The 14181-nt window shown below is 40.2% G+C and overlaps 1 protein-coding gene across 2 annotated transcripts in view; it reads right to left on the bottom strand.

Moving 5' to 3' along the window:
* The window catches only part of LOC146639358 (AT-rich interactive domain-containing protein 3B), a 57034-nt gene extending 44786 nt beyond the window's left edge, over positions 1-12248 (bottom strand). The window contains exons 1-2 of one of the 2 annotated variants that reach the window (XM_085361739.1): positions 11895-12248; positions 10281-10913 (exon numbers count right to left, since the gene is read on the bottom strand). In XM_085361739.1, coding sequence (XP_085217865.1) covers positions 10281-10913; positions 11895-11930 — 669 coding nt within the window. In that variant the 5' untranslated portion in view covers positions 11931-12248. Of the gene's footprint in view, positions 1-10280; positions 10914-11741; positions 11853-11894 lie in introns of those variants that run through there. The other variant, XM_085361788.1, reaches the window with a different exon arrangement.
* Between the last annotated feature and the right edge of the window lie 1933 nt (positions 12249-14181).

Raw genomic sequence — 14181 nt, 5'->3', positions numbered from 1 at the left:
CAGACAAGATGGGTCTTTTTAAATGTCATTTGCATGATGTTGCAGAAGCAATCCATCAAACTGTCTGAGTGCCTGTCAGGTGGCACTGGAAATCTCTTCACGCCCACACTTTTCCAAAGTCAACTTCACTGACTGTGTCGCCTATTATCTGTAACTTTCCAACCCTGACAAACTGACATTCAGGCCACGAGGGGCCAGCTGATTAGAGGTGAGAAAGAAGGCAGACGTTGTAGCTCTCTTTCAAGCTTTGTTTTTTTTCTTCATTAGACACTATTTATGGCACTTTACAGTCTAAGAATGGCAGTATTGTCTCCTCTATCTGAATGTATTTATGTGCTGCACATCACTACAGATGTCTCCCTGTTTGAAATTGATGTAATAAGACATCATGTCCGGTAAACAGGTATACTGTATACACGACCATTACTATACAATAATCTTTTTTTCATCCCTTCTTATCTGCTAGGCTCAAATAAAGTATTAGATTAATATCTGACTTATGTGTAAGCCGGTGTAGTTTGATCTAAATCACAGTGAAAACAGGAAAACATATACAAGCTTCAATAGTCCATAAATGGATGTAAAAGCACTCTTACACACAACCACCTATTACAGCTGTTGCCACTGATACCATGGCTCGTATCTGTAATAACTCAAACTATTATTTAAACTTCAAAAATGATAATAAATGACAACATGTCTGTGAAGGTTCTCAGTCATCCAGGTCACCGTAGTCTAAGGAGCTTGGAAAGAAAAGCGTCTGGACTTCTTTAAGTTGCTTGAAGATGTTTCACCTCTCATCCGAGAAGCTTCTTCAGTTCTAAGGGTCAAATGGTGGAGAGTCCCAGATTTAAACCCAGTGGGAGTATCCCCTCAAAAGATAAATGATAACATTTTTATCTTCTGAATGTGCAAAGACATTTTTTAAAATGTAACTTTTTACAGGCAAATGCCTGCTGTGCCCAGCATGTGAAACACTACTATAAGATTAACTATAAGTGTTATAGTTTTGAGCGTGGATGGCAGACTCAAGACTGGTAGTTAGTGCTGCGTTTAACCAAGCCACACTGTGACAGAGGTGACTGGTTTCACTATGAGAAGCTTCCTCCTGCCTGTCAGCAGCAGATGTGCCCTTTGGGACTCAGACAAATAAAAAACTGTCTCTGCCTGGACTACTGTGTCCTCCCATCCAGCTCCTCCCATTCAGGGCCTTTGGCTTTCTTTCTTTTACAGCCCCTGTGACACTGAGCAAAATGAATAGAAAGATCACCAATCAGAGGCACGATTACAACATGGGCATGCACCCACCCACCCCCATCAAACCCCCTCAATGGGAGCCCCCAGTGGGAATGTTCACTGTTTGAAGAGTTAACTCTTTAATTCTGTCTGGAATGTTTCCTCTGGGTGGGGCAGTTTAGTGTGCTGAGCCAGACCACTAAACCCTCTTCTAGTTCCATAGCATCTCCTCCCCCTTTCCCTCCCCCTTCATCTCCCTACTAAATTCAATACCTCTATTTCAGATGGGGGGGGGGGGGGGGGGTCTTTTGCACTTAACTGTTAAGAGGAGCTCTGCACAAAATGAGGCTTGTTTTATAACCAGGGCAATTACACTTTACACACTGATTCAGAGATTCGAATGAGAAAACATTCTCAACTAGATGTTTGATAAGCTGGCTGCTTTTATCAGAAAAAAAGAGAATAATGTATTTTATTGCTTAAAGTTTGAGCAAACAGTTGCACTACAGCACTGAGATTATTAAGTGAATTAATTCTAATAATTTTTAGATAATGTGCTTTTTATTCTTTTGATTTCCTCATATGTATCAATTTAAGACAATGGGCAGATGAAATGAAGTTAGATGTTCTGATGTTACTTCTACAATATTTCGACTAGCAAATGGGGGTGCAAAACACAATTATGCGTCACCTTTATTTGTTTCCATCCTGACACAAATTCGAGTGGAGCCATAGCCAGTGACCAACATTAAGCTACATTAAGAGCAGCATCAATCAGACATTAAAGATGGAAACACAAGGCTAAAAGCCCAGACATCTCCATCCAATCCAGCCAGCTTACATCTGGCCTTAATGAGGTAAACCAAAGTTCACTCAGCACTGAACCACGGATATAAGACAACCTCACTGTGTTATAAAAGATCTGTTTAAAGATCCCCAAACAAAGTGTGGGAAATGAGTTTTAAGAGTTAAGTGCTTGAGGAACAAACCCGAACATGTTTATGGGAACTTAAACAGTAAACAGTTTAAGATTCACATTCATTATTATGCTGCTGTGGCTGATTTTATGTATGACATGAAGACATATAGAAAGAAAGGGACTCACACTAATGCGCTAAAAACACAGCTGAAATATGACCTTTTTAGCCAGTCTAATCTGAAATCAATGTGGCAGATTTAGAAATTAGGTAAAATCGTTTTAATGTCCAAAGCAGTCATTATCTACATGACAAAAAAGCTGAAAAGGTTTTTAAAAAGAATTGTGCTCAGAAGAAAGACTGAACAAGAAATATACTTGACCATCGATATTAGAGAAACACACAAAATCTAAACTGAAATCTGTAGGACTCCACAGAAGTATAGATCATAATAAAAGCATAAGCTCCAGTGGGGAAAAAGAAATGCTTTTCAAACCTTATTTTAGGTTTTAGGCACCAAACCTTTTAAGCATGTTATCAAATCTGGCAGATAAACTGCATATACATGCAGTTTGGTTGTCAGTGTGAAACTGAAATTACAGCCAGTTGAGATAATCCGCAACTGACTGTAATCCCAAAATGACTGCCCAAAAGGAACTAAAGATGCTGAGTGGCATCTAGAAGGACTTTGATTCGAGTGCAAATCAGTAAAGCGTGTAACAAAGAAACTGTGGAATTTACTTTGCCACAAACAAAAAGAAGTAGATAGAATTTTTACTTGCAAAAGTGCTACACATATGCAAGATTAAAAAAAAGAACCAAACGAACATATCCCACCTACACTGTGCTAAATGACAAGTACGAAATTTAGAAATGCCTATTGGGCTGTCAAAGAGGATTTTTTCAGCGTTTTTCAATTATTAATTAATTGAAAATGCAAGCAGTTGTTAGGACTTACACCAATAAGTGAACGGTCAGGGTTGAGGCTTTCAATTCCTTGTGTGGCTCAACAGCATGGCAGAAATGATGCAGTTCTCACGCATTACCGTGCAGCTTCTTCTTCTGAACAAGCACTGCAGCATGTTTTAAAGGAACTCAGCCTTCCTCATTATGTCTCATCTGAATGACCTCCATTTGCAGGCAGTTTGTGGAAGCAGAGGTCAGACAGCAATTCCAGCCTCATAAAATCAACATAACAGGAATTCCAGTAAACAAAATAATACACAGTACTTTTAAAACCCACTGACAGTTATGGCATATGGGAAAACAACATAACACTGAGAAAGCACAAACAAGGTCAGAGTGGCATATATGGCAGTGAGGCCTCCTTTCTCCCACTTCAACATAAGACACGGAGAAACAGCTGTATGCGCCCAACAAAAACAGCAACCTGCTGGTAAAGTCTCCGCAAACCTGTCAAAATTCTAACTAAAAGTCAGTTTGCTAAATACAATGTCCTGCTCATCTATCATAAATGAGGGGAAAATTCGGGCAAACACTCAAACCTCTTAAAGCTCATTCACAATCCTTATTGATCTCCTTGCTGCAGCTGTGTAGCTCCCCACTTCCTGGCTGATGTTGCTGGGGCGACAGCTAAATTATGCAACAGCGCTGCCTCAACAGAAGTAGTAAATAGCAAAAAGAGGGCTTAAGAGTGATAGCGATGCCAGGGCTTATTCATAACCATTGGCCAGACATCGGATTCAAGTTGGTCCGGTTGGCTGCATATTTTCTTTAATCCCTTCTAGGTGTAGTTTTACGTCTTCTCCACAACTGCATACCTTATGTAAACAATCTTGGCATAACTGAGTTGGTCATTAAATCCATCTGTGGCATGATCATCACTTTTACTGAAATTGCTGCAATATATAAAGGACAGAAGATTTGGTAAGTGGACTTGTTCTTATATAGTGTGTTTCTACTCTACTGTAGCACTCTGTGGTGTAGTGCTCTATCGCAAATGCTTAATTCACCCATTCATACACATTTTTCTATGCCACACGCCAATGAATGCATGGGAGAGCAACGTGGGGTTCAGTATCTTCCCCAGGGATACTTTGGCATGCAGACTGAAGCAGCCAAGGATTAAACCACCAACCTTGTAATTGGTTGATAATCTGCTCTACCTCTACCTTCATGCCAGATTCCCTTTCTGACACAAACCCAAATAGGATTTTTGTCTCCGACTAGAACTGAACCAGTGATCTTCTGAATAGACGTCCATAAAGGCAGCAGTGACATTACTGGCTACACTGTTATCATTATGAGAACGTCAGATAAAATGATTGTTCAATTATGGCTGACAAGCCAGCCATGGCAGATCAACTTAAATAAAACACCCAACTCCAGTCATCAGGTAATCAATCAGTGCATCTCTACCACTTCCCTGTGTTACGCATCCTTCATCCAACTCGAACACCTATTCTGCCTTTTTTCTGTTCTGACTGGGCCTCATTTGTTGCACTGACTTACTTAAGCCTGAAATGCTAAGGCAAGTAGGTTTTCAGCATCTCCATAACAAAAAGTCATCCAGTCTAAGCAAATAAAATTACAAATCTAATCAGGCTGCAAAGGGTAATTACTCAGGTACCATGTAAATCAACTGCATGCAAATGTATTACCATGCAAAACTATAATCTAAATGTCCTGTGCTAATATTCATCGCCATTAGTTTATGTGACACAAGGAAGATTGAACCAAACCGTTTTGCTCTCAATAGTCTACAACGACATAGGTCACATACATAAAACTCAAAACCTCAAATAAAATCTGGATGTAAACTGGTAAACTCTTGAACCTAAAACAAGGCTACTGCTTCTACAGACACAACACCCAACATGTTAAACATCCAGCTAATCCAACCAAAGCAATATCGCTGCCAATAGAGTTGGACATAGTACACAATCTGCAGGCACAATTAAAACAATTAGTCACAGACTGATTATGGCAAGAAGAGGAGGACATTGGATATGTGTGTGTTTGTGACAGGAGAGGTGGGGCGGGTGGGTGCTGGATTACAGAGGTCATGTAGCCTCTGTCCAAAGGCCAGAGCGCTGGGGCCGGTCGGTTATCCGGTCCAGCTCTCTCACCACGCGACGCCTTTGTCCATCTCCTTGTTTGACAATTATTTACTCTGCTGTTTAGGATGGGGCTGAGGTCACCATACATACATCACTGACAAGAAAACACTGGCTACCATGTCTGTCCACTCAGTCTGACCTGTATAGTCCATCAACATTTGTGTGCGGTCAAAAAAAACTAAAACAAATAACCCTTCATATCTATATGTTACATATATACACTGATTGTTCATCATCATATCTGACACACTCTACCTATTGTTTAGAGATCATTACAATCAACACTTTTATTTCAGTAAACTGTTGGTGAACTAGCACATGAGTATTATTATTTTATTCATATGTCATTAATATGTCATGTGCTGAATGAAATCCAGAGTCTCTCTCTGAATGTGGTTTGCTATGATTCAAGAAGCATGGCAGATATCATACAAAGAGTTCTTTGGATAAAAGCCTTGGTCCAATCTGACCGTTTACATGAAATTTAAATGTTAATGTAAATGGTCTTCCATCCAACTGGCTCTTTAGCTGTCGTCTCATCTTTCCTCTGTCACTGCTTTTAGAACATAATAAATGTGCTCCCCCCATTATTATAGCGGGTTGGTATTTGCGGCATCCGCCAGGCTTGTCTCTGGCCTCTAGAAGACAATGACATCAAAAAAAAAAAAGAAAGAAAGAAAAAGGAAAGAAAAAAAACTGTTCTGCCTCTACTGCCCCCCCTCCCCCTACAGCGGTGCAACCTGAAACTGCCTGAAGAGATGAGCCGTCATTAAATACTGCAGAGCTGACATAATGACAGGAAAGATAAAAGGGAGGAAACAAAAAAAAAAAAAAAAAAAAGGCCAGACCAATTCTCGTCCCATAATGCCTCCCCCAACCCCCTGGCTCAGCCTTCACTCTATAATAAAAGACACCAGGCCACAGATAGGACACTGGTCAGCAACAACTTTGCTGCTATGATCTTCAGCTCTAACAATGCCGAGACAAAGCCTGCTCATCCCTGCAAATAATACTCATCCACTCATTCTGACACCTTGACATCTGGAACTAAAACACATCCCACACAATGCAGGAAAGCCCAATTTTATACATATATTCAGAAACAGAAACTATATAGTCATCATTTGTCACGTTTGATTTGTCACATGACAATCAAACTTTGATATGCCTGTTAGTCACGTCCAGAAATAGTCGTTTAATTTAATTTAATAAAATATATAATCTAATGAACACTTCTAACTGTTCAGATTAATGCAGCACTTGATGCCAGAGGCATATTCTGAAACAAGCTCATACCTGCTTATCTTAGCAGATTAGCTTGCAAATTAAGCAAAGATTCTCCTAGTGACTAATTTGTTAATGAAATGCGAGTAGAAAGTTTTACAAATTGGCAAGTCTAAAATCAAAAACACTAAGAAAACCTTTGAAAATTTGAAAAAACACAATTTTTAAGAATAGACGTTAAAGGTCTTTCGTAGAAATACTCTAGTATTTAAAAGACTTTTGAAGCTGCTAAAACATTTTAAATGCTGCTGACTTAGCCCCATGTGTAACAGCGTAGTTTGCCGAGAGTGGCTAATGCTAGTTTTGCTATACCAGTAGCTTTTTAAAAAAAAAAAAAAAAAACAAAAAAAAACTTCACATGCTTGTCCAGAGTTGATGTTGACAAAGTCTACATATAACGATTAGTTTTCTAAAATAACTGCACGAGAAGTGCAACTGTTTGCGGGGCCGTTCAACTGTGTTATTTTAACTTTGCTTGCTTACAAATTTCCATTGTCACCTCCAGGGGATGAAATCTCAGACCCAACAGTTAACTGCCTTTGTATATTAATGAAGTAAAAACAGTTTTTACCAACTTTTTAAAAAATTGATCTAGTTGACTAATTGCACACATACCTGGTTTCATTCAGAGTAGAATCAATGAGAGTGTCTGTAAGGGTAAAATTATCCTGATAAGAACAGGAACAGGAGTGTGTTTCTATGTACAGATTCTGTATATGACTATGCAGAATCTATAGGCAATGGGCATAAGAAAAAAAACAGGCTTTCTGGTAGGGCTGAACGATTATGGAAAATAATCTAATTGCGATTTTTTGCCCCAATATTGCGATTGCGATGCGATATGCGATTATTTTTTAAGGTCTTTGTCTTCTGTATTATTAAACAAAGACAAGCAATACATCATATAGTATGGCCAATACTATATTACATTAATTTTAAACTGTTCTTTCCTGGAAGACAGACCTCTGTTATGATGACATGAGGTGATGCATGAATTGATGACTGACATTTTTATTTAACTTCTTCAATCACAACAGTATATTTGAACATACACAATAGTTTATTTTTAGCTTACAAACATCTGAGCATAAAGTGCTGACAAGGAACCCTGGTGTAAACATTAAAATGAAAGTCAGTACAATGTGCAGATTGCAGAAATATACATAAAAAAAATCAGTGGCTTTACCACACTCAGTTTTTCGACATCTGTGAACTACTAGACAGTCATTCAATTAAAAAATAATATTAAATAAATAAAACTAATAAATAAAAAATACACACATCTTACTGATCTCTGCAGTCAGTAACATTACACAAAGTGCAAACATAATAGCAATTGTATAAACACACACACAAACACGCCTTTAAAGTTTAAAGGCGTGAAATTGGACGGTCTAGTTCTGATTAGCGTCACCGCTGTCTCGGTGGAGTTTATTAAACTCGGCCGTCTGCTTCTTGCTATCTAAAATATAACCAGACACTGGTGTAAATTCTCGACTGTCTCATACTTCTGTTTAATAAGTTTTCTGTTTGACGTTTAGTCAGCTGTGTGAAAACCAAGGAGGAACCCACCCGGGGGATTAATAAAGTTTTATTTTATCTAATCTAATAACTTTAATCTCAGCCAAACCGATTTACTCACGAACAAACAAAACACTGAAAAAAGCCCAACAATAACATTTTTAGGTTGTCTAAGTGACTTATATATTACGTTTAACCCGAGCAGCGAAACTCCGCGGTGATCTGAAAATGATGTGCCGGGAGTTGTGCCGTTCTCGGCCGCATCAGTAATCCTCGAGCTCCCGGCTAGCTGTCGAGCTGGTGGGTAGCAGACGCCTCTGAAAACGTCGAAGCACTTTTGCGAATATGGGATATCTTGATAAACCGAGCAGATATTTGATGTTTACACAACTACTTTCTCGCCTGAAAATATGTTAAAAGTTTATTTTGTGACCCAGAAAGATTAGTATGAGTAATTTTAAAACTTAGTAGCGGCCGCCATTGCTGGAAACTGGAGTTTGGCTGGGCCGCGCTATGAATTCTGGGATATGGTAGTAATTTGGACAGCCTTATAATCGCAGTATAATCGCAGCCTTTGCGGTTAGAAAATTGCACTTGATCATGTCGCGATATTATCGCAAATGCGATATATCGTTCAGCCCTACTTTCTGGTTTTCTTTCATAATGAAAGTATCACTGACCAATCACATTTGAGCGAGCATATGGCTCGATGCACACAAGCGGTCCATGGGAAGAGCAAGAGAGGAAGACATTGTCCAATCTGAAAACAATCAGCTATTAGCTTCTTGGAAATGTACCCCTTAGCCCAGATACCAGAACAATGGCCATTAAACCCACAGGCTACCTTCATCTGATGACAGTCAATGGTGTCTCATGCTGGCATGACATGGAAATTAACCCGAAAGAAAATAAGGCTGCTGGTGTTGACACTGCCAATGACATCTACTGCCAAGTTTTGCACATTTCAGCAGCACTTAAAATAATAAATATTGAAGAACATAAGAAAGACAGTTTCATTTATTCTCCATTTAAACAGTCCCAGCAGCATCCCTTTGATAAAGTGTGAAGATTCATGTGAAGCCGGTGACTTTAGCAAATGAACAATATAAAGAACGTTGTGCCTCCTTCCACAACATGTATATACTGGCTTCTCTCACCATCTCACGCTGTGGCACTTCTACGTGTCACTACCAAATGTACACGCTCTAAAGCTAAATTTGGAAATGTGAACTAGAGAAGCACCATGCAAAGACATTTACCTTTAAATAGACAGTAATAAAATCCCGACACATGATAGTCCAGCACCCTCAGCCCACTGATAGAGCACATATATATTTGCGACACTGCCAACTACTGCACAGCTAAGGCTTTTTATATCACCCGCAGCCTGCTGCGCTCTCTTTAACCTGCCATGATGCTAAAACATGCAGCTCGGCTTGGTTCCCAGTTGGCATTCCAGAGTTCAGTAAGACTGTGCTGAGGCAATATTTACTTTCAAGTGAAAGTAGCCTACACTTGGCACAGAGCCCTGACTCTTGGGGAGGCGAGAGTGGGGTGTGACAGACTGCTTCTGCTGTGTACTACATCCAACCTTTCCACCCACCCGAAATCCTCCAACTGACCCAGCAAACCACCCACAGCCTTACAGCAGCTATGTCTCGCCTGACTCCACTACCTGGATCAGAGCCAAACCAGAGCCCAAGCAAAGCGCCAAGAGGGACACAGAGTGAGAGAGGCATACAAAATGAGAGCGCGTGGGGAGAGAACTAGTGAGCGTGAAAACATTGCGCCTTGGCCTGGCCCTCTGCCAGCAGTCACTTAGTAGTTTTTTTTTTTTTTTGCCACAAAAGCCAATCGGCGGTCAAACCTCCGCAGAGATTTGAAGGGACTCACAAAGATACTCCTGGAGCGGTTCAAGCCACAGTTAAGATTAAGTTGTCTCTCACGGCAGGGGGCTGGACTTAGAATACAAACAAGACCCTAAATGGAAAACTGACAAGCAGTATAAGGACATACTCATTGGGATCTCAGTAAACTATAGTGACAATTTAAATTATAAAAAAAACAAAACAAAAAAAAATTCTGCCTTGATTTGCAATATTTAAGGAAAGATGGACAATTTTAAATTCTGAAGTTTTATACTCATATTTGAATGAGATAACTGTGAAAGGACATAATAGGATCAGATGGATTACAAAGGAAATCCTGTGGAAAGAAGGGCAACAACTGGCAAGATACTAACCTGTCTAAAGTGGTCATCAAAGCCCCAGTCAGCTTGTCCATTAGGAGAAGTAGCAGAGTGTGCCCCTGCAGGAGACAGGCCCTCGTCAGGTTCCTGCTTCACTCTAACAGGTGGGGAAGCAGCCCTCTGGGGAGCCGATGCAGAGTAACTGCCAAATGGACGGGCTGGGATTCGCGAGGCATTCTGCTGTAAAGCAAGGGTTTGCTTGCGGAGGAACTCCAGACCACTGGCGCTTCCCTCATCATCATCGCTGCCCTCATCCCCTTCCATCATCTCATTGTCATCGTCCTCATCTCCAGAATCCCGACCTCTGTCCTCGTCGTCCTCTCTGTCTGAGTCTACACTGCTCTGATTGGACACCCGGGGAGGCAATCCACCACCAGCGATGCCTCCAGGCAGGCCTTTCCCCATGAAGCTGGCTCCAGAAGCCCGGGCAGCTGCTAAGATGGCCTGTTGGGCAGCAACCTGCTGAGCGTACATGATGTGGGCTTCTCGTATCTTTCTCTCCTTGCGCTCCATTTCTAATCGTGCCTGCTGCTGGCGCTGGAGCTGCTCCATCACTGCTTCGAGTTTCATTCCTCCTGCGGAGGTGCTTGGAGGAAAGGCCACACCAGGCTCCTGAGACATTCCGGGCTGTGAGAGGAAGAGAGGAGTCATGGATGACTTACTGTATACTGAAACCTAATTACTCCTGAAAGCTACAGTGGAGCCAACGAAGCCCGATTTAAACATTAACTCAAACAAATTTGGATAATTCACCCACATGATTTTCCTCAGATTAAAGAAGTAAAACGCTTGTGTACTTTTAAACCTACAATATCCCAACAACAAATTTAAATTATTTTAAGCTAAATAAAGAAATTGAAAAAAAATTACAAAAATCTCGCTGGTAACTGGAGCTCTTAAAACCTGAGCATGAATAAAAGCAGAAAAAAATACTAGACTAGAAAGTAGCCAAATCAAACTTTTACACAAAGGACTAATCTACATAAAGAGTTTGGAAAGTTAACATTACAGTAACCAGCCACAGAAAAATCTCTGTTAAGATTAGAGGAAATAATTAAAATGCAGTAACCCACCCTGAGTTTTGCTAAGCTCTTAAGGAAGTATTGCAATAATTTGTCAAAACGACAACGCAGTAAGAGGTGTGTATTAGTAAGAAAGTTAAACGGATATTCATGTATCTACAATCATAAAAGTAGTTATCCCGATAAACTAGATTAACTACTAGTTTAACTAAACTAGATAAACAACCATCAAAGTGAAAAAAAGAGAAGAAAAAAAACTGGCAAAACACATTTTCCGCGTTTATATAGTGAGGTGCCACAACCTCAAACCTGGATACGATTTCAGGATACTCCCAACAAATGCAAAATATGCAACAACGCTTTAGGGAAAAATGAATAAAGTCATTACAGTGTTGTCGAAAAACTATCAAATGAATAAATAAAAGTAACCTACCAAAAGTCAGATTACCCCTAAAAAGTTTTTTTCTTTGAATTTTACAACGTTGAACGAGCCAATGGCGTAAAATTAAAAAAAACAATCGGAGCGTTTTCAGCTCGCTGCCGTTTAGGAAAGTGCAAAAGGGCGAGAAGCAGAACCCCGACTCACCATTTGTGCCTTACTACTGCTTGAATTGTCCACCATCCCTCCTTCCTTGGCGTTTTCCTCCCTTCTTTTGGCAGTCGTTCAAACACTTGTAAACACACGCACACACGCGCGCGCGCGCACGGGGGGGTTGGGGGAGAGAGACTCCGAGCGTACACCGCAGATTCCGACTGATCCGCCGGCAGAAAGCCGCTGAACGCTGTTTTTCTGGGTGACCTCTTCAAATGCGTGTGCGTCTCTTTCTTTCTTTTTTTTTTGCCCCGTGATTTTCGGGGTTTTCTTCTTTAATAAAAAAGTGCACCGACTGGAAAACGGCCAGATCTCATATCTCGGAAAGCGCTGAGGTAACTCCCAGTCGGTTTTTTTCCTCGCCTTCAATTGACACCCCCAGCATGGCGCACTACAGCGTTAGGCCCGCCCAGCGACAGCAACAAGTATCAGCCCTTTTCAGTTCACCACTTTTATTAAGCTCTTTTACCTGTAATGTGTTAATTCCGATTCTTCGCATAAGATCAACTAAAAACTCGAACCAAATTGGTATATTTTCAGAAGGTATTGAACTGATTTTAAAGTGCCAAATGCAGGCACAATATATGAAAATGTAAGCACAAGTAGATGTGGATGTTGTCAGTTACAAATGGATAGTTTTAAAGCTTGAAATTGATCTTTCTGCACATGGATATTGGTCTCTCAATAGGTAGACGGTTAGTAAGTTTAAAGAAAACAACCTGTTCTATTAATTTTTAAAATGAAACATGAACCATTATTAAGCAAGGTTTAAAATAATTCTACAAAAAGTTAATGGGACAGGGCTGTGCTGAGGTTGAAGCGCAGCATAATCATTAAATTGCAGTGTGGCTCCCTGCTACCCCCTTGAGGAAACCACAGACAGTGTATGGTTCATGCTGCTTAGCTCGTAAACTGATCCGAGGCCATTACAGTTAACTAAAACTAAACTAAGAACTAAAACGTGTTGGGGAAAATTTTATAGTAAACTGAAATTTAAAAAAAATAGACTTTATATAAAGTAACCAAAAACTATATATAAACAATATTACTTTTATTCTTTATCATTTTGGTCACAAGGCTTTGGTGCTTATGTGTTTTGAAACTGAGATATGTAGATGGCTGTTGGTTCGGTGTTTGTGTTGTACATTAATTCCTCTGAACCCTGACGAATACCCACTTCTTTAACTTTCAAAAAACTTTCTTTCCATGGTAGTCCCTTAGACGAAAATGACCTAGGTGATTGAGAACCCACACAGAAGTTCAGTGAATTTCAGTGTGGTACTGTGACAGGATGCCACTTGTGCAGCAAGTCCAGTTGTGAAATTTTCTCACTACTAAATATTTACCCTACTACTACAGTAGCAGGGTCAGCGGACTTTTGCTACAGACCTCTAAACTTCATGTGCCCTTCAGATTAGCTCAAGAACAGTGTGTAGAGAGCTTAATGAAATAGGTTTTTGTAGCTGAACAACTGCGTTTAAACCTCACACCACCAAAAAATCAGGTGCAGTTATGTAAAGCACGCCACCACCGGACTCTAGAGCAGTCGAAACCTGTTCTCTAGACAGAAAATCATCTGGAAATCCAAAGAATGACTCTGGGTTTGGTGGTTGGCAGGAGAACGGTACTTGTGTGACTTCACTGTGCAAAATGTAAAGTTTGGTGGAGTGGGGATTATTGTATGGTGTTGATTTGAAAGAGTTTGGCTCACCCCCTTAGTTCCAGTGAAATGAACTGTTGATACTATAGCATTCCAAGGCATTTTGGACAATTTCCTTCCTGTTCCAACATGACTACACACCAGTGCACAAAGCAAGGTCCATAAAGACATGGATGAGCGAGTTTGGTGTGGAAGAACTTAACTGGCCGACACAGAGTGCTGATAGAAGTAAGATAAGATAAGATAAGATAGAACTTTATTAATCCCTCGGGTGGGTTCCTCTGGGAAATTCGATTTCCAAAAAAGCACAGCACCGACAGAAGTTACAGAGTTATACACACACACATATATATATAAATACAGAGACAATATAAATAAAATATACGAAGGGGATAAATAGAATAAATAGGAATAAAAATAAAAATACAAGTGAATTGCACATTTCAAGTATTGAGTCTATTGCACCGTTGACTATTTACAAAAGTATTGCACAAAAGGTATTGCACAGTGAGGTGAAGAGGCACTACAGCTTAGTTGTTCCCTCCTTTGTCCTCCTGTTTCCCCTCCCTCTCCCCTCCAGAGAGGAGTTAAACAGTCTGATGGCGTGTGGGACAAAGGAGT

The sequence above is a fragment of the Diplotaxodon limnothrissa genome, linkage group LG1, assembly GCF_057381915.1.
Source record: "Diplotaxodon limnothrissa isolate DT_005_m linkage group LG1, D_limnothrissa_male_GT1.1, whole genome shotgun sequence".
In the NCBI taxonomy this organism is placed as follows: domain Eukaryota; kingdom Metazoa; phylum Chordata; class Actinopteri; order Cichliformes; family Cichlidae; genus Diplotaxodon; species Diplotaxodon limnothrissa.
This window is presented reverse-complemented; position numbering and strand designations above follow the sequence as displayed.